This window comes from Dinoponera quadriceps, unplaced genomic scaffold (genome assembly GCF_001313825.1).
Source record: "Dinoponera quadriceps isolate SergipeBrazil2010 unplaced genomic scaffold, ASM131382v1 scaffold2915, whole genome shotgun sequence".
Classification (NCBI taxonomy): Eukaryota; Metazoa; Arthropoda; class Insecta; order Hymenoptera; family Formicidae; genus Dinoponera; species Dinoponera quadriceps.
The window spans coordinates 1-26,017 of record NW_014556924.1 but is presented as its reverse complement, the minus strand read 5'-3'; the positions used below and the strand labels follow the sequence as shown (position 1 = coordinate 26,017).

The 26,017-nt window shown below is 41.8% G+C and overlaps 4 protein-coding genes across 7 annotated transcripts; 1 reads left to right on the top strand and 3 right to left on the bottom strand.

Annotated features, from left to right (window-relative positions):
- Positions 1 to 383: 383 nt before the first annotated feature.
- LOC106748490 (transmembrane protein adipocyte-associated 1 homolog) lies at positions 384 to 10,028 on the bottom strand. 3 transcript variants are annotated; one of them, XM_014627064.1, is made up of 8 exons: positions 9,532 to 10,023; positions 8,743 to 8,933; positions 7,918 to 8,213; positions 7,642 to 7,838; positions 6,735 to 6,795; positions 6,464 to 6,650; positions 5,792 to 5,921; positions 384 to 2,708 (listed from the first exon to the last, which is right to left on the bottom strand). In XM_014627064.1, exons 2-8 carry the CDS (start codon positions 8,889 to 8,891, stop codon positions 2,556 to 2,558), a joined length of 1,173 nt encoding a protein of 390 aa, XP_014482550.1. In that variant the 5' UTR covers positions 8,892 to 8,933; positions 9,532 to 10,023; the 3' UTR covers positions 384 to 2,555. The 3 variants fall into 3 exon arrangements, with proteins under 3 accessions (XP_014482550.1, XP_014482548.1, XP_014482549.1); XM_014627062.1 differs by lacking the exon at positions 384 to 2,708 and having other exon boundaries at positions 4,546 to 5,921; positions 9,532 to 10,028; XM_014627063.1 differs by lacking the exons at positions 384 to 2,708; positions 9,532 to 10,023 and adding an exon at positions 9,180 to 9,484 and having other exon boundaries at positions 4,546 to 5,921.
- Positions 10,029 to 10,099: 71 nt separating this feature from the next.
- LOC106748494 (syntenin-1-like) lies at positions 10,100 to 15,002 on the top strand. Of its 2 annotated transcripts, none has more exons than XM_014627070.1 (8): positions 10,100 to 10,294; positions 11,928 to 12,019; positions 12,095 to 12,298; positions 12,478 to 12,591; positions 12,860 to 13,095; positions 13,209 to 13,362; positions 13,450 to 13,559; positions 13,949 to 15,002. In XM_014627070.1, exons 2-8 carry the CDS (start codon positions 11,969 to 11,971, stop codon positions 14,001 to 14,003), a joined length of 924 nt encoding a protein of 307 aa, XP_014482556.1. In that variant the 5' UTR covers positions 10,100 to 10,294; positions 11,928 to 11,968; the 3' UTR covers positions 14,004 to 15,002. The 2 variants fall into 2 exon arrangements, with proteins under 2 accessions (XP_014482556.1, XP_014482555.1); XM_014627069.1 differs by lacking the exon at positions 10,100 to 10,294 and adding an exon at positions 10,923 to 11,138.
- LOC106748492 (odorant receptor Or2-like) lies at positions 14,897 to 17,310 on the bottom strand. The gene is made up of 5 exons (XM_014627068.1): positions 16,949 to 17,310; positions 15,950 to 16,336; positions 15,383 to 15,584; positions 15,083 to 15,238; positions 14,897 to 14,946 (listed from the first exon to the last, which is right to left on the bottom strand). Exons 1-5 carry the CDS (start codon positions 17,308 to 17,310, stop codon positions 14,899 to 14,901), a joined length of 1,155 nt encoding a protein of 384 aa, XP_014482554.1. The 3' UTR covers positions 14,897 to 14,898.
- A 1,253-nt stretch (positions 17,311 to 18,563) lies between these two features.
- LOC106748489 lies at positions 18,564 to 24,340 on the bottom strand. The gene is made up of 9 exons (XM_014627061.1): positions 23,979 to 24,340; positions 23,190 to 23,570; positions 22,883 to 23,084; positions 22,338 to 22,517; positions 20,537 to 20,916; positions 19,808 to 20,179; positions 19,460 to 19,661; positions 18,689 to 18,844; positions 18,564 to 18,611 (listed from the first exon to the last, which is right to left on the bottom strand). The coding sequence occupies exons 1-9, from the start codon at positions 24,338 to 24,340 to the stop codon at positions 18,564 to 18,566; spliced, it is 2,283 nt and encodes a 760-aa protein (XP_014482547.1).
- Between the last annotated feature and the right edge of the window lie 1,677 nt (positions 24,341 to 26,017).

Here is a 26,017-nt window from a genome sequence, read left to right as displayed (position 1 = left end):
TTCTGTTAACTGCTAAGTTTCATATAAGCACACGAGTTATAAGGAATCGAATTTCCAGGCGGATTCCCTATAGAAATCCAATGAAACTCATGTGAATCCATGTAGGCTATTAAAAATCCATATAGGAATCCACGCGGTGTGCGGAAATCCATATGGTTTATTAAAATTCATGTAAGAATCCACACAGATTCATGCCTAGGATTTGGGTTTTTGGGTACTCAATCCTCAAGGGCAACCGTGGGATTCCGTATTTCCTATATGGATTCTCACCTGGTTTTTCTCAACAGAGCTAATCCTTTATTGCAAATCTCTCTCTTCGAATTTCTTCGTTGCGGGCAAATCAGGTACGTGGATGAGATAACGCACGAGAGAACGCGAGAGCGTTACATTGAAATGCAATTTATTTCGTCTTATTTCGTCGTTCGCTCTTCCTCTCTCTTAATTAAATATAGTTGCATTACGCGGTCACAATATTGCCTTATACGCTGCACTCGACGCTTACAAAAGAATCACATAGTAAGACGATCGCGAATAACGCTCGTGGGAGGAATGCAGGGTGAGTAAGTAGTCCGGAGATCGTAAAAAGCAAGAATGATTTGCAATTGACAGAGAGAGACTCATCGTGTTAACACCGTTCCATGCATACCGTTTCGTATCGCGTATGTTTAATATATACAGGATTCGAGTAGATTAACGCTAGAAAATACACAGTAGTTACGTCACTACTAGCCTTCCCTCGCCTCCCGCTTTCCCCTTTCTCCGTCTTCTCGCTTTTTTCTTCTTTTTTCTTTTCGTGTGGGAGAACGGCGGGAGAAGTGTCTACGTTACAACCTCGCGCGAAACTACTAAACGCTAATTTTTTTCCCTTAATTTCCGTTTCTTTGTTTTTTTATTCTCCCCTCCTGCGCGGTCCGTCGATTGAAAAACACGAGCGACGCAGGAGCCATTGTTCTAGGACCCGCCGGAATTCACCAGTTGAATTACGATGCGCTCACGTATAGATACGTAATATCGATATATATACATATATACGTGGTTTGTATATATATATATATATGTATATGTTAGTATATATATATATATATAAATAGCCCCTTTACACTAGAGTACAGATCATATATATACACCATGGATGGAGTCTTCGTAATAATTACTGGAGCATCTCGAAGGGAGTTCATCCCCCCTCCTCTCCTCCCTTAAAAGTCTAACTAGTCCCTATCTCCGCGCGCGCGCGAGAGACGTTTTATTATCTTATAATGACTCCTATTGTCCTTAATCGATCTAATGATTTTTCGATGCAAAAGTAGGAAAATAGCGAGTGTCCGGCTTGCCGCTTCGCGCGCAATCGAGGAGGACCTTCGTGCGACACGACGGTCCACCACTTTGATGAGAAGGACGGAGAAACGATAAGCAAGTTTTCCAAAAGTTAAATCTAAATTGTTTGTCTCTCTCTTTCTCTCTTCCTCCCCCTCACACACACACACACACACACACACATTTGCGTTGAGAATCCACAAAGCCGGGACACAAGGCAGCCTGCGATTCTCGATACAAAACAATACGGAAATGATTATTACCGCGCGGATGATTATCGCACTTGATATGCAGGGTATCCCAAAAGGTCACGTGTCTCTCCATCATCGTCGTGTCTGAGCTTCGACGGGTAACGATGATTCGGCGCAGGTAGAATGGTAGAATCGCCCGATGTTATTCTAGGATAAAACTCGAAGAAGTTTTTCTCATCCCCCTCGAGACTCTGCTTATAATTGAACGTCAACTGAGTGCGGCGATACCTTCGACGCATGTTGAGTGTCATCGAGAGAGAGGCAGAGAGAAAGAGAGAGAGAGAGAGAGAGGGAGGGAGAGAGATAGAGAGAGAGAGGATACACGCGAGTTCTTTGGGATGACCTGAACATCTCATACTTCCCTTGATAAATGCGTGACAAATGTACTTAATGCCGAAAGGAAATTCGACCTTCGTGTGCAGCAAGAATCTCTTGAGTTTAAGTACAAAACTAACACGAATCAGTAGTGATCTCTCTACTTGTTTCTCGCGAGAACGTTCTAAGTAAAGCGAACTAAAAATTATATATAACGAGCAACTTTTCCGTTCTTTCATTTTCTTCTTTTTTTTCTTTTCGATTTTTTCTCTTTGCGGTTTCTCCCAGCGTTTCGCAATCACGCGTTGGGCACGCGTCGCGCCAACTATCACATGGAGACCGCAAGCATTCGTATCGCGTATTACGACCTTAACAGTATTCAAGAGCGACTAGATTCCTTCGACAGGTTTCACAGCAACCGGAGCTATACTTTGTTCCGATTCACAAATTCCCTTTCCCTTCCCTTCTTCCTTGTTCTCCTCTTTCTTTACTTGTTTTTTCTCTTCACTTTTACGACACACGCTCTCAAAGCGAGAGAACATGAGATTCTCTGGATTTCATAAAGCTCTTGGTAGATTTGCGATTTTTGATGCGTTGGATAATCGTTCGTATCCAGATTCGCTCGTGGTTCGTTCGTTTCGCGCGCACATACAGAGCGCCGACATTTACGACGGTTCATTGCTGGTAACCATTCGGCGGGTTCTGCGCCTCTTGACTGTCTATACTGTAACCGGTAATACTATCTGGACTTTGCAGCGATGCCGCATAGAGCGGGTTGATTGGCGTAGCGTTCGTGTCGAATTGGGTCGAGTCATAAACACTGTGATTCTGCAAAAAGAAGAAGAACATTCCGCTTTGCGATTCACCGGTGAGAGCAAGTTCTTAATTAACCCCTTGACTGGCGGAAACGCAATATTGTATTTTGATGTATTACCGGTAGTTCAATATTTCTCAAATTAAATATTCAAAGGTTCTGGGATCGCTCAGTTTAACAGTGAAGTTCAAAATTAAAAATTAAAAATAACGGATGTAATACGGCCGATCTAAAGTTAAATAAACGTAAAGGTTTTACAAAAATTTTGAAATGCATTTTGCGGTTTTTGAGGTCGTTCTTTTCAACGGTAAATTTTAAAAATAAAAATTCGAAATGGCGAATACTCAAACCAATATAGGCTACGTTCCGACTAAAATCTACAGTATACATAACATGAACTGTAAATTTTCAATACTGACAGTGAATATCGGAATGCAGCCTTAGATAACTAAAACAGTGTGTTATCCATATATATATATATATATATTTGTTTGTTATTCCGGTATTTTGTTTTAAATTAACAGTTTTAATTATTGATTCGCAACTAACAACTTAAAAATACATTAAATATAGAGGGAATTTGCAGATTCCATTTTTACTTTGATGAAATAAAATCATCATTTTAGTCGCCATGTTGAGCCCATCATTTTGTGTTTGTAAATTTTTGACTTCATATTCATGAACAGTGACCTCAAAAATCTCTAGACACAAAATTTCAATGACACCGCTTAACGTTTGGAAATCCATTTTTGCCAACTCAAGCATTTTTGCGAAATTCAGCTTGCCAGTAAAGGGGTTAAAGAAGATTACTGTGAAACTAACATAGGGTGCCTTCCAACAAGAGACACAGGTGACACAATGTCGACACAAGTGCCTTCCTGACACAATAAAACACAAATCGACACAGAACTACAAAGCCGAACATTCGTGTTAGTATTAAGGCTGCCAATTGTTTGATAATTTTTATATAATTTTTATATTTGTAATATTAAATATACCGAAGTATTGCTTTCACTCTTTATGACAATTTTTGGCGTATTTTCAGTCTTTCTATATATGATATATTTTCATCATTGTAATAACGAAACAGTTGTTGATATTCCATAACACTCATATTTTGCCAAATAGCAAATATTTTTGGATGACAGTGATGAATAAAAATTATAATTGACGATAAAATCACTAGCTTCTTCTTTTGAAATAGATTCGAATCGCTTCAGAAACGATCGCGGACGTTTTAAGTTCTATAATTGGCTGGTGGAGACTTATCACGCTATCAATCGTTCCTGGAGCGATCAAAATCCGCATTAGAAAACATTGCACGTTATATTTGTTAACATTTAGTATACATCATCGCTAACTGGCGACTGTTTCGAAAATTAAAACGTCACATCAAGCTACCGTGTTCAATTGTGTGACGGAGTGTCTCTCTGTGTTTCCTTGTTGGGAGGTATCCGTACACAATAACTACAACGTATGCGATTCGCCGGAAGTGTCCGTAGAAAAGAATCCCGCGAGGGGGATGCGTCGATATGCCGGCCAATTGAATGGCGCAGTAATCGCGAACTGTGAAAAGGACGTGAAAACGAGAAAATAACGCGCATCATCGCGACATTGAAGCTATCGGTGCGAACAGTGCACGCGCACAAACACACACACGCACTCACACATAGACGCACGTAGCCGCGCAACAAAATGTCACTTTGTGTAAAAATATCCGGCAAGACTCCAGGAGTGAATTTCCGCGTGAAGGAGAAAGAGAGAGAGAGAGAGAAAAAAGCGGGGTGTGTAGACCATTGCCAAGGGGTTGTGAGATCGTCAAGTTAGTGTAAATAAATGAAACCAAGTGCATTGGCTACATCAATATACGTTTAATCAAGATTATACTTCTAGACATGCTAAATATTTACAAGTTAGTCGGGATGAAGCTCACGTGCGGTACCTCACCATTTAACGCATTTATAATGCACAACTTAGCGATTAACAATCAGACGGTATGCGGCGGCGGCGACGCCCCCTCCCCCGATAATTCTCAACGTTCAGATCTGTTCCGTGTTAATCGATAAAACCAACCGGTAAAATTAACAACGTGTAAAGTTATCTACGAGTATATGTACAAGTGTGTGGTAGACCAGCTACTTAAGAGCGGCTTGCGGAGCTTGTTTGCGGGCCGACAGGAGGTTATTTACAAAGATTCGGTTTGCGCGTAGGAGTCGGGACGATGATGATCGCGGGGCGACGGCTCGCGTTTCGCCTCGTTCCTGCCGTGATAATGCCTCTGGAATTTCGGGGACGTCACCGAGAGCAGGTAATCGTTCAAACCGCCCGGCTCCCGACCCTTCGAATCGTTCTTCCCGTAGGTGTCGGCCGTGCAGAAGGAAGTGGATCTGGGGAGTAGTCGCTGCGTCACGCTCGGGGCGTCCTCCGAGCGGACCACCCCGGGGAATTCGTACCGCCTCGTGATTATCGAGTGACTCGAACGCGCATCGGCGCCGCCCTTCTCTAGCAAGACGTCGGTGTCGGCCGCCTTTAACGTGCCGCTGTCCAAGATAGACTGTAACGTGTTCTCTAGCGGCGGGGGGGCTACTTCCGCGCTGCCGCGCTCGATCATCGCGTGATCCGGCACGCGGCGCGTCCCGTCTAAGCTGCTCTTCCTCGTCCGAACCGGGAACAGATTAACGTTGCTGTCGTTCGCTCTCGGGTTATAGAGGAAGTTACTAGCGGTATCGGTGGAGAGGAGCAAATTCGAGACGCTACTGGGACCGCCGTACTTGATGTGCGCCACGGACACGGCCTTCCAGCTCGGGCCGGAGAATCTCAGATCGGGCGAGCTCTTTTGCGAGTCGGACAGAGCGCCGGATTTGATCAGGGGATAATTCGTCAGCTCCGAGGTACCCTTTTCCGCGCTTAGACGCCTACCCAAGCTCCTAACACCGGATGTCGAGCGGTACAGCGTTACTTGCGAGTTGTTGTCCGCGTCGCTACTTTTCGGCTCTTTCGCCGACGTTAGGGAGTATAGGGAGGCTCTTTGCTTGGAAATAAACGACTTCGATGCTTGGGAGTCATACAGTGGCATGTGAATAGAAGGTGTATGGACCTGATAGATGTAATCGCTGTCGGTTTTCAAGGACGAGAAACTCTGTTGATGCGGCAACGACACCGTGTCTTCGTCCATCGCGTCGTCCACTTGCGCTTTGTACGAGAACATTATCGACGGCTGCGAGACCCTGAAACAGAAAGACGAATCCCCGAAATGTATCGTCCGGATGATCCGACGGATCTCGAGGCCAGGGTCGGACGTTCACGCGTAGACAACGTAAATTATATATCTATGTATAGATAACGAATAATCTATAATCCTTCATGATACGGCTCGTCTTTCTCTCACATTTTCTAAATCCTGTTTTTATGTTTTGTTTCTGTTGAGGCTCGTAGGTAAATTTCAACGATAACATTTGTGTATTCGTCTAATATATTAAGAAATTATTTGGTTTAAACGTAACAGCACAATTTTAATATTTCACGATGCTACGAAAGAGGAACCAGGGAACACTGTCGTTTCCTATTTAAAAGGCAACAGGTGAATTTAAGCGATAAAATATATTACCTGCATGTATCGGCTTTTCAATTTTTAACATTAAATATCTTCTCATAACTAACATCAGAATATCGGATACGTGAATGATTTCCTAATTGAGACTGATGTACGGCATAAATTTACGATGCGACCCTGATCCCGAATGTTGCCTCGAGTGCGGACGAAACTTACCCGAAGAACTCCGAAAGGAACGTGTGGTAAACCAGAGGGGTGAAGAGAGTTAGATACACCGCCGCGGTGATGTCTACGATGCACAGGCCCACTGGATTCTGCGTGTAGTTTAAGAAACCAGCACCGATCGATTGCACCAGGTCCAACGTCGCCAGCGTTCCGGCGTAAACGTAAAAGCTTTTCCGTGCTGCAACGAGATGCGCTTTAGAGCTCGTGCGCGACTTTCGTCGACGACTTTGCGATCTCGTGATCCTCACTGGGGACTACTTACTGGGAAGAGCTAAACGGTCCCGCAACCGTGTCCATGGCAGTATCAATATAAAGAGATATATCTGAAAGCGATATCAATGGTCTCAATGACACGTGTGTCCGCTTATCTAACTCCGTTCAACCAATAGGAAGTAAATATACTTGGAGGGGAAAGTGCTACGTTACTATCGACGGAAATGATAAACAGCGCCGCAATTCGAGTAGATCTTCTCTGACTCGACAGCGATATCGTTAAAACTGATACTTGAGTTAACGAAACAACGTTATCGCATTCCTTTCTTCGTTTTGTTTTCATCTAGAATTCCAACGGAGAACTGGCTCCGATTCATTCATGTCGCCGTGGTGGCGTCGCGTGAAAGAAAGCGCCGGCGACCAACCGAAATCGCTTTTAAACGCTGACGTTCGTTTGACGAATTTGTCGATCACATAAAAGCCCGTGACACTGTCGGGAAATGCGAAACGCCTCTTTTATCAACGCCTGTTTTGAATAGCCCGACGATAAGCCTGTCAAATTTTCTTCTTTCGATGAGAGACAGTCCGAGAAATGATGATGCAGGCTTTGTACGATCGCGGCGCAATCACAATTTTGTGCCTCGGAATGCCCTTAATGAATAAACGATTATTAAGCCGTACATGAAATTAAATCGTGAGACTCGGCAATTTTCTCATCCTAATATCCGCAAGCCAAGAATCTCGGCGAGTCGGGACGAGGGAAACAATATATGATACATCAGTTTCAATGACATTGCTATCGGAATCGAGGGAATTTTTGTTTTCATCTAGAATCCCAACGGAGAACTGGCTCGGATTCATTAATGGCGCCGCGTACGCCAAACACGACGCGGTCGGGTGAATTTCTACCGATACAACGGCACTTTTCCTCCGTATAATGTGTGTGAGTGTCGTACCGTGGTAAAAACGAGACTGCTGCAGAACCAAAACATCATGCCGCCGTGACCGAACACGTAGAAGTCCCTGCTGGGAATATGAAACGTGTCGTCCGGCAAGACCAACTCCAGCGTTCCTTGAGTGATTGTGAACGCCAAGGCTATGAGCGACGTAGCAAGCAATACTCGGCGAATACTGGAGCGACTGTCCAAGTGGCCTGAGAGGAACCGACAGAAAGAGAATTCAGCTCGAGGTGCACGATGTGCGTGTTGCTCGCCGACCCGGATTTCACTCACCGAACGCCAAACCAAATATAACTACGCTCATCTCGGTGGATAGTAGAAAAAATCGAACTGTGACCCAGAGCACCTTGTCGGCCTTACCACCGACCGTCGCCGCCGCGTTCACCGTCATGGACACCACGCAGCGTACCACCGATATCACGACGTTGCAAATGACGAGACCGTAAAACGCTAAGAATATCGGACTGCTTGTTGCGCGCAGCTTCAGCCTCGCTCGGTTGAATCGCATGGCGATGAACAGAAGGAACAAGAGATTCGGCACTAAGATGACGACGTCCCATATTCGCACCCTGAAAAACAACAGACACACGCGCGCACGCACACACACACACGTGAGACACACGTGGTCGTTCCGTTCATTGATCGTCGGTCGAATCTACCGTCGCGGATTTATAGCCACCTGCGTCCGCAGATTAAGGTTAAGATTAAGATTAATTTCTTCGCGAGTTTCTAAACATTATGTAAGTTTGATTGATATTCTCTTGCCGCGGTATCGAAGCTTGTCAAAGCAGTGCCAAAGTATATCATAAGCTGAGACTGCAACTGGAATATTCTCTTGGATTTCTTTACAAGTAGATCTTTCTCCAAGAGAATATACCAATCAAGATCCGATAATCATTAAGAGCTGACTGAACTTTCTCTGCTGAATGCAGGCATTTAGATGAAACGGATCCTGCTCGGTTTCCGTCATCATACTCTGTCCGCAGATCCCTTTGTACTTCTGCCAGCAACCTACCGACAGTATCTGCAGCGGATCTGAATCTACTGCGCAAACCCGCTTCCGCACTGATTTTGGGACTGTCCGAATGCGTGTTATACCTGGAATCTCTGATCTCCTTGTAGAGGATGAGCTTGCAGAAGTGCTCCTCGTCGTCGAGCGCCGTGCTCACGTTGGGTATCATCGTGCTGCTCAAATCATACGTGTGCAACCAACTTTCCGACACCTCTTCCCGCTCGGCACCGTACATCTCCCACCGTCTCGAGCGCTAAGTCCTCCTCCTGTGGTTTCACTGTTGGGGAAACAATGAAACGATGAAACGTCGATCGAGGCACGCTGACAATGTCGCGTCGGAGTGACTGTCGAAATTTTAACACGCCTATGGCGATCAAGCTTGACGGAACAATAGAATGACGAAAGAGCGTTGGGAGACGCGACGGTTGTATGCCGCGCGCATCGAGGTGTGACACATCGAGTGTGTCGGGTGACGGGTCGACGCGCTACTCGAACAATAGGAACGTCACACAACAAACATAACCTAAAACGTTGTCCGCTGTCCCTGACAGCTCGGAGGCCTCGCCGCGCGACGCGGGGGCGACGTGCCAGGTAAACAGAGAGATCGCGATCGCCGACGAGCCGCATGAGAGATCCTCCTACCGTCGCGTGAATTTCGCGTTCGACGGCCGTCGAAAAATCGATAAATAGCTGCCTATTGTGTGTAGCCGTTGGAACGGCCGTCTGACAGAACGTCCAGCTATACAGAATGAGAGAGAGAGAGAGAGAGAGAGTGAAAGATGGAGGGGAAAAGAGAAAGAGGGAGAAAGTGCCTTTTAAGATCCGGTAACTGAATAAACTTAATCAAATAAGAAGACCATAGTGGATACGCTTACCGATTACGAAGAGATCGTTCTCATTTTTTTTGGTTTCTTCCCGGGGAAACTGCGCGCAGTTTTCCAGCAGGCAGCCTCTCCGCTGCGAGACACCTGGCGCGTGACGGACCTCGCAATCCTTCCCGCTGCCTTCCCAACGTCTGCCTTTCCGCTCTTCCTGCCTTCTTCTTCCTTTCGTTGGCTTCACACGCTCCGTCTCGCTCCCCCACGCTTTCTCTCTCTCTTTCTCTTCCCTATCGCACCCTGCCCCACGGACTCGCGCGTTTCACTTGGCGTTTTGCTACGAGATCCCAGTGTCCATTCTGTCGATCGGTGCCTGGACGCCGCGAACCGTCGCCTCGTTACCGACGAGTCCACCGAGCGAGCGTCAGCGTGAAAACTGGTTATTCAATCACGAATCGCGAATTGACAACTCGCGAAGCGCGCGATCCCTCCACGCGTACCCGATTAAAATCCCATCTCGCTGGGGGCAGCGCGAATACGCCGAGCGCCGTACGCGGGCGTGTTGATAGATGGCGCCACACGACTCGTTCTTTCATCACGGGGATTCGGCGCGGTATTAATTTTAGTTGAGCGCGCGCGATGACTCATTCAATGTTTCGATGTAACGAAACCAGGGAGAAATACAGTTGCGCTCGGCGAAATCGGACGACGCTCGAGCGACAGCGGGAAGACGGAGGAAGTCGTAGGAGACGTTGGAGGTTGGATGAAACTCAAAAGCGGAAAGTTGTGAAAAGAGCGAGGTCGACAGGAACGAAGAAAGGTATTGCGCACAATTGTGAAGCAACGCCTATCTGTGAGATATATTTCGCAATTTTGTATTTTTCAATTTCTTGTATTGTCGAAGCAGCATTTCTGCAGTTATCATTAATGCTGATTTGAGCAGAATTACCGGCAGGAAATGATTAAACGGCGAAATTTCTCGCCTACGCTAAATTCCGTAAGGTTCATCCGCCTCAATTATTAGTACGTTGGTCAGCGACCTCTTTTCGCGAGTAGTACGAATCGATGGCAAGTCAGACGAAGCTTTCGGTAGCGTGACCGATGAAATAGCGGTTTAAAAAGACTTTTTTATCTTTATCATTGAAAAATATAAGTTCAAGACATCTTACAACGAACTTCGAAAGATTCTTTTTGCCTACTTTTAATATCGTAATTTAAATCTAATCAACCATTAACTTAACAGGATTGACCAATCGTATTGGGCTCAACCGATCAGTGCGATTGGTCAATTCCGTTGAGTTAATCGTTTATTAGATTTACAAACCATGATGGTTTAGAAATGGGCGCGAAAAAGATTCTTTTATCGGATGCATTGCGAAACTCATCGATAAGAAATGGCGTTGCTACCATTTCATTTCCGAGTCTGCACAGACACCGTGTGAACTCTCTCTAAGTTCATCTTTGTGGTCGGGCGAGCAGCAGCGTCGTTGCTGCGTCGTTCTCGTAGTTGTCAGTTGTGCACGTCCGCGAGATATGCCGATATTGCGTTGACAGTTTACGGCGAGAAGCGCGAAGAAGAATATCGTCCAACTGTTATCTGTGAGGCGTGTACGCGTTTTTGTATTCGCAGTAGCGCGTTGATGCATTAAAGCCTGTATTGATTGGTAAGTCACATAATCTTATGGAATACATGTGTTTGTCGATATATATTCGTCACGATATCGGTATGTGAACTTTTGTTATCAATCGTTGAGCTGCGTTGAGTCAGCATATCTTCGTCTATTTTAATTGCAACATATTTTATCGTGCATTTAACGTATTCAATAAATGTGTCGCACTGGTATTATGTATAAATGTCGATAAAAATTAGAGTGTAATACACCATGTGTTTTTTTCAACAAATGATGTCATTACGTATGAATAATCGCTTCTTGTAACATGGTAAATCTCCCTCTTGCAACACATAGCTATGAGTCAATGATTTGAGGAATTTATCCTGCACTTTATTACTATAAATTCTATGAGACACGAATAATAAGAAGAAGAGAAGGAAAAACCACTGTCAGAATCTAATTTCTTTGTGTCTTCCATGCTACAACATAAATTTGACCTCAATATTAATATAGCTATCTATTCTTATGAATTGACAAATACTGACAAATGGACATTATAAATAAATATATACTGATATTAGGATTAAATATTATAAATAAAAAATATTATGAATAATCTGTTAAATATATACCATCATTTATGTCTTATAAAATTGAGAAGATATCACATTATTTTCATGTGCAAAGTTTAATTATTAAAGCACATAAAATAATTTTACAGTTTTTATAATAAAAAGTCATTCTGATAAAGTCAAAACTGAATCAGATAAATTTTACCATATTATCAACACCTCTGATCTTTTGTTCCACTGAAAATATATTGTTATCAACCACTTCAAGAAAGAAGATAAGACAGTAAAGATTTATAAGGAAGAATCAAAATGTCTCTCTATCCTACGTTGGAAGATATGAATGTGGATCATTTGATGAAGGTAAGTCACACACACATAAACATATATAATTTATAAACAAATGAATAAATTATACCAATTGAAATAATATTACAGGCTCAAGCGCAGATCGAGTCGCAATATGCCCTCCCAAAAATATCATCAGGGCCTGCGATTCCCTCAGCTCCTGCCGAATTTCCTTCTATGTCACCGTTGTATCCAAACTTAGAAGACTTGGGACTGGATTACATGGGACTTGAGTTAAGTGAGGAGGCTATTGCACGAAATATGCCCGAATACACACTTGCAACGCGTCAAAATGTAATTAACAAGTACCAGTACAATACTGAATATTTCATCTTAATTTACATTTACATAAATGTCATGAACAGTTAAGTTAAGTTATTGAATTTACCTTCATTATGATTATCGACTTTATTAAAGAAAAATTGGAAATTTTAATTCATTCACGATATCGTATGTATACCGTATAATTTCAGATGGCAGTTATTTCACCTAATGAGACAAGGAATTCATTGTCAGGAATGATTGCTCCTCTGTCCGGACAGTCGATGGCTTTGCAGAAAGCTTTTGTAACAAATGGCATTAGAGAGGTTAGACTTAATATTAAAATACTTCTATATTTCTAATCATTAGTCATATACAAGGTATCCCAGAACTCAATGGACAAATTTCATGAGCATGTAGAACGGATTGAGATTAACAAAAAGGCTCTGTACCATCTTGCGGAATTTTGAGTTATTAATTATTATATAGATAATGCAAATCCTATGTACAACAAAATATTGCTAATCTATAAATTGGAAGCTCTTGAGTTAATATTAGGAAAATATGAAATCAACATTTTATTGTTTTTTACAGCTGATATTGTGCAAGGATAAAGATGGAAAAGTTGGTGTTCGAGTACACTCAGTAAACAATGGCGTTTTCGTATGTCTCGTAAGCCAGAATTCTCCAGCTGCGATGGCCGGATTACGTTTTGGCGATCAAATCTTAAGTATCAATGAAGTGTGCGTTGCTGGATATTCGATGGATCAAGTACACACACTTTTCCGTAACGCAAGCATCAACGGAATTAAAGTGGTCATACGCGATAGGTCGGTCTTTCAGAAATTTTAATTTTGAAGCATTTATATGTCTTCATCGCGTTTATTCCCTTTGCAAATATATTACACGTGTGACATCAATAATCATTGTAATTTTATTGCAGACCGCTTGAGCGTACCGTATCGATGCTCAAGGATAGCATGGGTTACGTTGGATTTCAATTCAAGAATGGGAAAATAATCGCTTTAATTAAAGATTCTTCGGCTGCACGAAATGGATTACTAACTGATCATCAGTTACTCGAAATTAATGGAAAGGTATGCACAATGTAATTTATATTATTACTATTTTCCTAAGTCCGACAAAATAATTAATAACTCTGAATCTAATTTGATACCTTACAGAATGTAGTCGGGATGAAGGATAAAGATATTACAGTAGAGATTGAAAATGGTGGAAATATCATCACAGTGACAGTGATTCCTTCGTACATTTACGACCATATGGTGAAGAAGTATGTATTATATGAATACAATAGTTATTAATGAAAACTATGAAAACCGAAAAAAGTTATGGAAATTTAAAAATGTCAGGAAAAATGTAGAAAAGTCAGGGAAAGATATAAAAAAAAAAACCTGAAATTTGGGCTTTGGTCACAATTCCTTTAAATGCTTTCAATTGTATTCTTTTTTTTAAATACTCGTTTATTTATTTTGGCCTAAATTTGCATTCAGGATTGTATGCAGCGTAAAATCACTAGAAGATTCGCGTAGATGCAATGTTAATGTCATAAAATATATGTGACATTAATATTACGGATAAAGATTCGTGAACTAAATTAAAGATAAAATAATCAATTCGGACATACGATCGCTGAAGCTAATAACATATATTTTTTTTCAGGATGTCGAGCAGTTTGTTGAAAAATTTGATGGACCATTCTGCACTGGATCTTTAAGCGGAAATAAAGTTGCCAAATTTATGTATACTGTGCATCCATTAGTGGGCATGTGCATTACTCTCTGTAGTTTTACTAGTCTTACGAGCAGATGACTATTTTACGTATAGGCGTTGTCGTAGGTGCCAAGATGCCATTCATATTATTGTTGCAAGCACATTGTATGTGATATCCGTTTAGGACGTGAAGCCTGTGCATTATGTGCCAATTTGGCACTGATTGGCTGGAAATTGCGAAAAAAGTGGTATGTATATCTAAGAGATTATTTTTTTATACCGAAACATACCAAAGCTTGCAAAGAATATGCGAGATAAATTATTCCAATCTACACACATACGCAAGGAAAATATTTCTGGTGTTACTTATCTCAATAGCACATAGGCAATTATATCATACTATGTGATTGTTTCCTCAAATATATATCTCAAAAACATTTATTAAATCTATATTGTTATATATATGTGTCAGAAAAACTTGTGATTATTGCATTATATATTCACTAAACGCTAATCACTTAGCGTTTCGTTCCGCTACATTTACAACTATTGTCCATGGGTATATATTCGTCCTTAAAGACGGAAGGAAAACTACTCGCTGTTTCTCTTATATACTGTGTATCATCACGCATTGTCAGGGAACTTACCAGGGTAATACATAAAGATACAGGGAGACGGCTCGTTATCTCGACTCGTTTTCGCTCATCCCGGAACGCAGACCGGTTCGATAAGATGAGACGAGAGAGAGAGAGAGAGAGAGAGAGAGAACGTTAAAGAGCGAGATCGAGATTGATAGAAGAGATAAGCAGAAAGTAGATTTACACAGTCACTAAATTTATTTTAAAAATATCTACGATATTTTGCGTTTCTGAAATATTGCGTCTACGATTGTTTGTATTTCAGGACTGTTGTAACACGTTAAATGCCGAATACGACGTTTTCAGGATCTGAAAGAGAATTGTAATGTAAAACAAGAGAAAGAGAGAGAACAATCCTATTAATATTACAGAGATATATTTGCATTTTAAAGCATGTTAAAAAAATAAGTACTTATTCTTTTATAATTCCAACAGTATTACTAACGTTGCTGTAAGACTCGAGGGAGAAAGTTATCAAGAAACTACTAGTAAACTTTATAGGGACTGTACTGCGTTTCATTATCATCAGGAGATCCTTCTTTTCGCTGATCGACAGCGAGGGCCAGTTCATATGATATATCGCACTGCCTATGTTCGCACTCTGTTCACACAACAATAAAGAACGATTACTTTACGATAATGCCGCGCCAATTTGTTGTCAGTCAGGTATCGCCCTGTCTGTACACGCGCGCGCTTTCCGGGAATGGATTTTGGAATGTAGCATTTTACCTTGAAGCGATTTTACCTTGAGTATGACTTCATTTCCGGACCAGCAGTAAACGAAGATTTGTACGATCATGCAAATAGTGTACGCCGGCAAAGTTGCAGCCTCGGACCCCGTGATGTGCGTCGACATGTAATACACGCTTGTACATAACACCAATATGCTCCCGAAGAATTGGAAAAAGAGTACCTGGTTGAATATGTTGTTTAACGTTTTAGCATACCTGGAATGACGTGTCACGTTAGTATTGCAGATACTCAGGATTAGACTTTCGTAGTTTAGTATTACACGTCATTTTGTTTGATACTAATATATTAGAGGCTTGTGGAAATTTCGTCAGATTTTTAGCTACATTTCTTTTAGTAAATAGCAAATTCCGATAGGCAAATAGTGAAAGCATTGCGCAATAACGGCATTATCAGTTGACGGAAAATTTCACAATGATTGCGCTAACGGTAACTCGTCATACGGACGAAATCATCGGCGATCCGACAAACTTTTGCGAAAGCCCCTAATATTTTACATTACTTTTCTACACGTTTCTATTTAGTTATATTATTATTGCCTATAAAATTTCACGCGACCAACTTGTAAATGTCGAGATGATGACGTATATATCCCGATAAAATCGCTTTCGCTTTACCCGACAAGCCGCGCGAAAGATACTCCCGACGAAAGTGCGTCGTTTTATTCGTCACAAATTTGTGCAGACGATACTCGAAGATCTCGAGTTGGACGCACGTCTGTAAGAAGAGGCCAAAGATCAGGGTCTCCGTGCCGACGTTGATGATGGTGGCGAATGTCAAGGTGATGATCTGATGGATCGACGTGATCCAGAAGAATAGAGTATTGTTTGAGTCGTACGGCAGCCACACTCTGTAGGGTAAGTCACCTTGCACAACGTTCAGTATCGACCTTATCGTGAAGCTCATGATGGAACCCGTCGCCAAAAGCGAGTATTTAATCGAGCATGACCTGGAAACGTCAGAGGGGGGTATTGCTAGCTGCGCCGAGGCGGCACAGCTAGTTTGAAAGTAAAAACTTTCGGCTAAAACTCTGAATCTCGATAAAGATTATTTTTATGCACAGAAAATGCCTTTAAGGGATGTTATTCTGCGTACTAAACGGATGCCTTTAGAACATCCAAAGGATATCCGCATATTATCCGAGTCAAGGGACTTTTCTTAGGATTTCCTGAAATATTATGATATCCTACATATATTTCGCATTTATAGATACATGTAAGATATCTTCAGGATTATCCCAAGGATATTTTCTGCTGTCTGGGCAGCAACGTTAGACACAAATTTACTATCCTGCGGCTAGCCAGCCACGATTCAATTTTTACGAGGAATTTTGACAGCCCGATAAATGCGGCTAAAGATTATCTTTGAATGAGCGATATTTCTAGCATCATACTTACCGATGAGCGATGAAAGAGTAATAAATGATAACAATTAATGATTATTTGACTATAGAACATTATAAAACTATATTTCAATTTGAGGTGAAACTTGAAAGAAACGACTTTTGGCCAAGAAATATCTATCTTGGACCACTGCGCATTGTTGAACGAAACACCTCTACCTAACAAACTCGTCGAATTTCGCCTGTATCATAATTTCGTCTTTGTCCCGAGGTTTGCACGGCTCCTTCAGCAGTATCCCGACCAAATCGATGATCGCGTTCCGACGTAACACCGCCACGGTGGCTTTGCAGCAAACACCAACGATAGTCATGAACATGAGGGAATTGGTCGCGAAATCGTCCATATTGTCCACGATTAGGACGATATCCAGGAATTGTGTCAGCACCAGGAAGTACAGCGGAACGATCGTGAAGAACGTGAAGACGTTGTACGAAAACTTGGCGAGGTTCGAGGACCACTCGACGGGTCGCCACACACCGCCCACAGTGTATATGAAGAAATTCAACGGAAGTATTTGCATCTCTCGGGCGATTAGGGGTGATTCAGTGAAGCATCGCTCAGAAGCGTCGCGTCGCTTCCGTACATGCCGGAGATGTCCGGACGAAAGATTCTCTCTCAAGCGCCGAATATCTCGAATGTATTAATTCGTCCTAAAGGCTTTCTCTCGTCGTTGAATGTTCGTTCCCAATCGTCGTCCACGACCGTGATAAACCTTATTCACCTGCCGTAAAAATCTCTATCCGCTTGCTCTATCCTAGAGAAGAATCTGAGAAAACGACGATGACGACGACCTAATTGCACCGTAATGAGCGCGTCGATACTACTTATCGCGCTGCTTTTCTCTTCTCTTCTTCTCCCCGTGAGAAATATACCGTCTCTCACATTTTTACGGAGCTGTACGATGAAATCGATACGTGGATGCCCCATGCGATATGGGCGCAACGTTGCTTTAATAAGGCTATATCGTGTATCGATAAGGATAATTAAATTGCAATTAACCGATTCGTTATGCGAAGGAGGGTTCGTCAACTTTGTAACCCTGTCTTGTGTAGAACGTAATTCTATAGCACGCCGTTAATTACGGTCATTAATAATATCCGCGCGGAATCGCGTATTGCAGCTGCTTTTTTCCTCTTCTATTTACGACGCACGGTACTTCCCGCTCCGAATGCCGAGTGCTGCGCGAAAACTGTAATTATCAGGCTCGTTCAAGTTGTCGAGCAACGAATGAAAAAGGGATGCCGTCCGCTGTACTTCAACATGCCGTCTCATTCCCATCGAATTAAATATTCATCCATTTTCATACGTCACCCCCCGGAGGAGCGACTCTGTAGACAAGATCATTTTCCTACAAAACCTAATTTTATCGCATAAAAGTACAAAATATAAACGCAACGGGAGGGATAATACGTAATGCGAATAGAGATGATTATCGGGTTAACCATCCGTGTGTCCGCCCGCCGTGTGTAACGAGATTGTCCGGAGTGTTTGCGCAGGTGGCACACGCGTATGACGAAATATTATTTTATCATTTTTTCGAGACAATATTCGAAATACACCGAAATCGGAAAATTTGCAGGACTAACAGTAGAATTGAAATATCGATGATAATTCGGAATAACGTCCAATCGTCGAGACTTGAGAAGGCGTGAGCTCGAAGGTAAATGCATATGGACAAAGATCTCTTCGGATTCACAGCCATTGATTGATCAGAAACTACAGTATCGTTATCATCACGCCCTAGTATGTATATTCTCGATTATCACTTATGTCTCATGACCGTTGCAGCACGTTGTACGTCGAGTACGATGTTTTCAAGATCTGAAAGAGGAATTACATAATGTGGCAGTACGAATCTCTTGGCGTTACACGCTCGACATAGCATCGGTAATACTAACGTTGCTGTAAGATTGGAGGGACAAAGTTATGAGGAAACTGCTGGTGAACTTGATAGGCATCGTGCTGCGTTTCATGATCATCAGCAGATCTTTCTTCTCGCTGACCGACAGCGACGGCCAGTCCGTTTGATACACCGCGTCTCCTATGCTCGCACTCTGCGAACATGACGGGAATAAGGATGAAAGATGCCATTAGATCGCCGATTGAGGTAGTTATACCATCAATCTATTTCCTTGGGAACATATTCCAATTTTAATAGCACATTAATCGAAACCCAATCAAATGCAACCTTAAATACAATTGGCAAACATTATCCTTACGCGTCCGTGCAAAAGAAAAAAAAACACTAGACACGCGTCTCTTGCGTTGTAGAGCGCGTTAATCCCGATCTTTTTTACGCCGCAATCGGGTGTGTGTCCGCGACAGGTATTTCATTCGCACCCTCGATGCGCTAATGATTTTCATTACATGATTTACGTAATGGCTCCAAGTGTTGAGCTCAATATGACTATCGATTTTAGTTATACGAATCATATAATGCGTAAGAGTAATTCGAAGGTGAAACTTATAACTCCGTAATCATTGCGCGATTAGAATAATGGGACAGTCTGAGGTATTTGTGAGAACGAGGGAGGACGCGTAGTTGAATGAAGGAGTCCCCGACGTACGATTCCCCGTCGGATTTTAGAATACTTTTAGAATATTTTGAGTTTCGATTCACCAAACACACCCGTCGTTAAGAATATATTGTAGAGAATAAATAGCCTTACCTTGAGTATGACTTCATTGCCGGACCAACAATAGACGTAGATTTGCACGAACATGCAAATGGTGTACACCACTAAAGTCGCCGATTCGGATTCTGTGATATGCGACGATAGATAATACACGCTCGTACACAGTATCAATATACTACTGAAGAACTGGACAAAGAGAATCTGATTGAATATGCTGTTCACTGTTTTTGCGTATCTGCAATGCACGCCGAATGCAGACGATCTTAAAGCTTACCTTCAGCCATGTTATACTAGACAAACAAATTTTCAAGCGGTCCACTAACAGCAGAATAAACTAAACTGATCACGTTATATATATATGATTTCTTGCTAATGACTAACTTGAAAATTCGGAGGTGATGGTGTATATGCTCTGATATCATAGTATTCGCCTTGTACAGCGGTAACTTGGCCAGTGGCTTAGTCTTACTGATCACCGATTTCTGAAGACGACGTTCGAGTATTTCGAACTGGGCGCACGTTTGCAGGAAGAAGCCGAACACCAAGGTCTCCGTGCCCACGTTTATGATCGTGGTGAAGATCACGGATACAATCTGCAGGACAGACGTGATCCAGAACAGCAGAGATACGCTCGGATCGTATGGCAGCCATACTCTGTACGGCAAGATACCTTGCATGATGTTCAGCACTGATTTCACCGTAACACCCGTGACGGAACTCGTCGCTAAAAGCGAATATTTTATCGACCATGACCTGCGAGAATGCGGAGAGTCGATTTAAATTGACGTTGAAATTAAATGAGATTACTTTTCGTAAATTATATATTCAGCTCTCTGTCGACATTGGAAGACGAAAAAAGGAAAGGAGGAGAAGGAAGAACAAGATTTACGTTGGGTTTTCATAGTGTTACGTCCTGGAAGAGGATGTACGCAACAAATATCGCTTACTCGTGCACTCGCGAGTTCTAAACGTACTGGTAGGTCTGCGGATCAGGTCAAGGCACTTCCGAAGTACCCAGGACGTAACAATAGATATTGACAGAAACGCACAAGAATCTACTTATAGTCGTCGGTTATCGTAATGTCAGTTAGCGTAATTACTCGTACTCACCTGATGAACTTGTTAAATTTCGCTTGTATTGCAAATTCATCCTCATCTCGAGGCCGGCACGGGTCCGACAGCAGCATCTGTACTAGGCTGATGATCCCGTTCCGACGCAACACAGCGATCGTCGCTTTGCAACAAACGGCGACGATAGTCATCAACATGAGAGAATTGGTGGTGAAGTCGTCCATATTGTCGACGATAAGAACGATATCCATGAGTTGGGTCAGCATCAGAAAGTATAACGGTACGATTGTGCAGAAGGTGAACAGGTTGTACAAAAACTTTGCGATGTTCGACGACCACGAGAGGGGTCGCCAAACACCACCTACGACCCATATCAAAAAATTCAACCGGAGTATTTGCATTCTCGTAATTACGAACGGCTTATCGAGAAGAAAGTATATTGCTCTACGCGTGAAACATCTAGAAGAATATTCGGGAAGGAAACAAATATCCAATGGTGTCAGATATCTGGGATATATCAGTTAACCGTCACGAATTAAGAGTGACTTTTGTCAAACTTCGATTAAACCAATCGGTGACTAATCGGCAGAATTGCCAACAGCAATTTTTATTTCTGTAATTTTTCTTTTTAATAATAATAAACAAAAAATTAATGTCATATAAATTAACAGACAGAACGAGCAATATTTGACTCTGAGAGCTGGCACTGAATTAATCATCGCTTGGCTTAATCAGAATTTGCTGAAAGTTACCCCAAGTACTAGATTATTTATCAAACATATTTATCGAACATTTATTCAGCAACGCGATGAAATTGTTACGCGCCAGCGCGATTGTAAGTAGTTGCTTTGATGTCGCGGACGATAATTAAATTCGAAGCAAAAGTAGTCGAATGCGTATTGCAAACGGACTACGCGTGGTTTCACTTTCTCCATTTTCGCTCGGTACAATCCCTTGCCATTAATGACGGTTATTAATAAAACAGAGTTACCTATTACGGTGGATCCCTTCGCCGCTGAATATCACTTTTCAAATCGAGTCGGGATTTGACGTTCCTTTCTTACGCAAAGTTTCCTCCGTCTCATTCATGAATACTGTAAAGGTCGCTCTATTTGCAACGTTTCAAGGCACGCTGTGCTTTGCATTCGAACATACCGTCGCATTCCCATCCGATGAAATGTTAATGGATTTTCATGTCTCGTCGCCAGCAATTCGACGTACTAGATTATATTTCTCTCACAAGAGAAGACTTTATTGTCCAGCGGTGCGAGGCGATGTAACAAAGAGGTAAAACAGGGGAGGGGGATAATATGTACAGTATAAACGGATATGATTTTCAAGTTGAGGGTCCGCGTCTCCTTGTCGAGTAGAACGAATGTCGGAGGAAAACGTATCAATATAGTAAAACAAGTACGGAGTGTCTCGCACAGTAGTACGTATCGTGTACCAAAAAACGGTCTATTTTTTTATTTTTAGCTACAATCAGCTGTTTTTCTCATGCGACAAATCGAGTCGGGATTCACCAGCTCGTCTTTTACTAAATATCGCTAATTATTATAACATAATTCATGCAAAGAATAATAAAGATCAGATAAACATGCAGGTGGTAATTTCAACATACAGCCGTTATTATTTTACAAATATACTACAGCACTATTATCATTATTGCTTTTCCGATATAATTTTGCGCGATGTTCTCAACTGTTTTTATCGTTTCTAATTATTTTTATCCCGGGACTATCTCAGGACTGTTGTAGCACGTTGAACGAAGAGTACGACGTCTTCAGTATCTGAAAGAGAAGCGTAATGTAGAAGTTCTCATGTGTAGTAAATGAGAAACCCTGTATATTATAATAATACTAACGTTACTGTAAGACTGTAGGGATAGAGTTATGAGAAAACTACTGGTAAATTTGATGGGGACTGTACTACGCTTCATAATCATCAGCAGATCTTTCTTCTCGCTGATCGTTAGTAAAGGCCAATCCGTATGATACACGGCATCTCCTATGCTCACGCTCTGTTGACATGTCAGTAACGAAATAACTTGTCTACGGTAAAACGATGAGCCAGCCTATCGTCAGCTTTAAATTCAGTTTAATGTAGTTTTCAAATCGAGTCGAGATTCCGTTTTTATTTTCATACTGCACATTTAGGGATTTCAGAACAATAAGTTTCATTTATCCGAAACTCGAGCTTCTCGACGTTGCACTTGAAATAAGCAATTTATCACATCCCATATGAAAAAAATAGACGTCAAATGTCAAACACTGAAAAATCGTAGAGCAAAAATATAGAAAGAGTCGAATACAGGGGAGAAATTTCGACTCGAGGATATGAAGTATGTGCGTTGGAACGGAAAGTGAAATTCAAATAGCTCCCCACCTTAAATAAGACCTCGTTTCCCGACCAGCAATAGACAAAAATTTGTACGAACATGCAAATAGTGTATATTAACAGAGTCGCAACTTCGGATTCCATAATATGAGACGACAAATAATATACAGTCGTACACAATGTTAATATACTGCCGAAGAATTGAATGAAGAGTACCTGGTTGAACACGTTGTTTACCGTTTTGGCATACCTGCGACGCACGTCTGATGAGACAACTCGGTTTCGGACGAAATGTTATATTAAATATTCACACAAAATTTTATATTACATATACACACACACTCATATGACTAACTTGTAAATACTGAGATGATGACGTATGTATCTCGAAATTGTTTCTTCTTTGTAACTCGCAGAATCGACGGAGAAACACTTCCGACTCGCTGTCCTGCTGATCACCAATTTGTGAAGACGCCTCTCGAAGATCTCTAGTTGCGCACACGTTTGGAGGAACAGGCCTAAGACCAATGTTTCCGTGCCGACATTGATGATAGTGGCGAAAATCAAGGACACGATCTGTTGAATGGACGTGATCCAGAACGTCAAGGATATATTTGAGTCATACGGCAGCCATACTCTGTAAGGCAAGATACCCTGCATAACGTTCAGCACCGATCTGATGGTGAGACCTGTGATGGAGCTGGTCGCCAAAAGCGAATACTTTATCGAACACGACCTAGAAACGTAAAATTTAAACCAATACCGATGCATGAAAAGCGCATTGGAAAGATAGATCGATTCAATTAACTTGACATATTATAACAAAGGTCGTTCAGTTGGAAGGAAAGAGAATTTCCGGTTCTTAACACGTTCCATGCTGCATACAAGCAGCCGTTTGATAATTTACCTCTAAATCGGAACATGATCGTAAAATATTGAGTTGGAAGGAAAATAATATACGCAGCTTGGATGACAAGTCATCTAATATTGGTCTTGCATGGAATGCGTTAAAAAGGAAATTTTGTTCGTAAAAAGTAAACATTGTATTTCCCACCAACAAAACGCGTCTAGTTACGTCACGTTACCTAAAGTGATCAACCGATTTCCATTTAATGTGGTTCGCACCCCGAACGAAACGACTTACCTGATGAACTTGTCGAATTTCGATTGTATTGCTGATTCATCCACGTCTTGCGGCTTGCACGGCTCTCGCGACAACGTTTGCACCAGACCGATGATCCTATCTCGACGTATCACCGCGATCGTGGCTTTGCAACAAACAGCAATGATGGTCACAAACATTAGGGAATTAGTGGTAAAATCGTCCATGTTATCGACTACGAGAACGAGGTCCATGAATTGGGTCAGCACCAGGAAGTACAACGGGACTATCGTGCAGAAGGTGAATGCGCTATACAGCAACTTAGCGAAGCTCGACGACCACCTGATGGGCCGCCACACACCACCCACGGTGTATATCAGAAAATTCATCCGAAGCAATTGCATTTTCGTGATTACGAATAGAGGCAGAAGTATTTTATGTAAAGGCGCAATTTTGTACTACGCGTGAACCATCTGGAAGAGTATCTGGAGGAATAAGTATCTAATGGCATCGTGTATGGAAGTGTGTGTGTGTGTGTGTGTGTGTGTGTATGTGACAAGTATCAGAGATATAACGATTAATCGTCGCAAATTAAGGGTGACTTTCACCATATTTCGATTAATCGATGATTATCCGAATTAACAGAATCTTCGACTAAAACTTGCACTCATGTAATTTATCGTTTAGTAGTAATAAGAAAAAAAATAATCCGTACACATTAACAAACAAAACAGATAATATTTGACTCCGAAAGATAATGACATATTGTTTATACAAATATAAGTTACAAAGAAACGTCAATAGACGTTAATTTTCTTACATGTTTCAATAACAAGCTACGTTCAATTTTTCAAGTTGCCAACCTCGCCGGCTGAGTAAATTTAATCGTTTACTGGCTTCATTAGCATCTGACGGGAGTCACGACAATAACCGCGATCGTAAACGCATTTGTCGGACGACGCGATAATAATCGATACGCGCTGTCGTATGTTGCTTCAATGTCGCAGAATATAATTTGATTCGTAGAGAATGTAGTTGAATGCGTACTGCAAAGCGGACTAAGCGCGGCTTCCAGCATCTCCACACGGCATGACCGCTCGCCGTTAATGACGGTCATTAATGAAATAGAGTTACCTATTACGGTGGATTACTTTGCCCGGTATTACTCTTCTTTGGTTCGTTCCTTCCTTACTTCGCCAAGTTTCTGTTATGTCGCTTATGAATACTGCAAAGGTCGCTTTACTTGCGTAATGTTTAAGGATCTAAGCTGCGCCTCGCATTCGAGCATGCCGTTGCATTCCCATCCGATGAAATGTTGATGGGTTTCCATGTCGCTGGCAATTCGATGATTCTAAATTCTATTTTCCCTATAGGAGAAAGGACTGTGTATACGACACAGGCAAAGGTGATAACGTATACAGAGTACAATCAGATGCGTGCAACGGAGTTGAGTTTCTCCTTCGTCGAGTAATACAACTGCCGATTTGTCGAGAGAGAATTTGTCAAGTGTGGTAGACATACCGAATGCACGTAGTATGTATCGTGTATTAAGATGATATATTTCTATTTCCAGTAAAAAGGAAAGAACTGTAACATCTACGCATAGCTATTATTTTAAATACTTTACTACAATATTATTATCGTTATTTGTAAATACGTTCGCGCTTTAATCTCGACTGTTTCTACTTCTGTTGTAAGACATTGAACGCCGAGTACGACGTTTTTAGAATCTGAAAAAGAAGCATAGCGTAAGAAAGCTCTANTCCCGTATATCAAAGTAATACTAACGTTACTGTAAGATTGTAGGGACAGAATGATGAGGAAACTACTGGTAAATCTGATAGGAATTACACTTCGTTTCATGATCATCAAAAGATCCTTCTTCTCGCTGACTTTTAGTAAAGTCCAGTCCATATGATAGACCGCGTCTCCTATGCTCACACTCTGTCGATGTGACGGTAATAAAGTGATTGGTCGACAATAATGAAGAATCGGGCTATCGTGAGCTTCAAATTCAATTTAAGGACTATTCAACATTATGCTAAGTTTAGGTATTTTTTATTCCCCGTTCCTTAATTTTG

What these genes read in the sequence shown, in the direction of transcription:
- LOC106748490 (XM_014627062.1), bottom strand. Translation starts at nt 8,891, where the DNA reads ATGTACGGTGCCGAGCGGGAAGAGGTGTCGGAAAGTTGGTTGCACACG. An exon ending in TATATTTGGTTTGGCGTTCG is followed by an intron (nt 7,839 to 7,917) that starts GTGAGTGAAATC and finishes GGTTCCTCTCAG; the next exon opens with GCCACTTGGACAGTCGCTCC. An exon ending in GCAGTCTCGTTTTTACCACG is followed by an intron (nt 6,796 to 7,641) that starts GTACGACACTCA and finishes TATCGCTTTCAG; the next exon opens with ATATATCTCTTTATATTGAT.
- LOC106748494 (XM_014627070.1), top strand. Translation starts at nt 11,969, where the DNA reads ATGTCTCTCTATCCTACGTTGGAAGATATGAATGTGGATCATTTGATG. An exon ending in TAACAAATGGCATTAGAGAG is followed by an intron (nt 12,592 to 12,859) that starts GTTAGACTTAAT and finishes TGTTTTTTACAG; the next exon opens with CTGATATTGTGCAAGGATAA. An exon ending in TACTCGAAATTAATGGAAAG is followed by an intron (nt 13,363 to 13,449) that starts GTATGCACAATG and finishes GATACCTTACAG; the next exon opens with AATGTAGTCGGGATGAAGGA.
- LOC106748492 (XM_014627068.1), bottom strand. Translation starts at nt 17,310, where the DNA reads ATGCAAATACTTCCGTTGAATTTCTTCATATACACTGTGGGCGGTGTG. An exon ending in AAATTCGACGAGTTTGTTAG is followed by an intron (nt 16,337 to 16,948) that starts GTAGAGGTGTTT and finishes TGACGTTTCCAG; the next exon opens with GTCATGCTCGATTAAATACT. An exon ending in CCCTCGAGTCTTACAGCAAC is followed by an intron (nt 14,947 to 15,082) that starts GTTAGTAATACT and finishes ATTCTCTTTCAG; the next exon opens with ATCCTGAAAACGTCGTATTC.
- LOC106748489 (XM_014627061.1), bottom strand. Translation starts at nt 24,340, where the DNA reads ATGCAATTGCTTCGGATGAATTTTCTGATATACACCGTGGGTGGTGTG. An exon ending in AAATTCGACAAGTTCATCAG is followed by an intron (nt 23,571 to 23,978) that starts GTAAGTCGTTTC and finishes TTACGTTTCTAG; the next exon opens with GTCGTGTTCGATAAAGTATT. An exon ending in GTATTATTATAATATACAGG is followed by an intron (nt 20,917 to 22,337) that starts GTTTCTCATTTA and finishes CTTCTCGATAAG; the next exon opens with CCGTTCGTAATTACGAGAAT.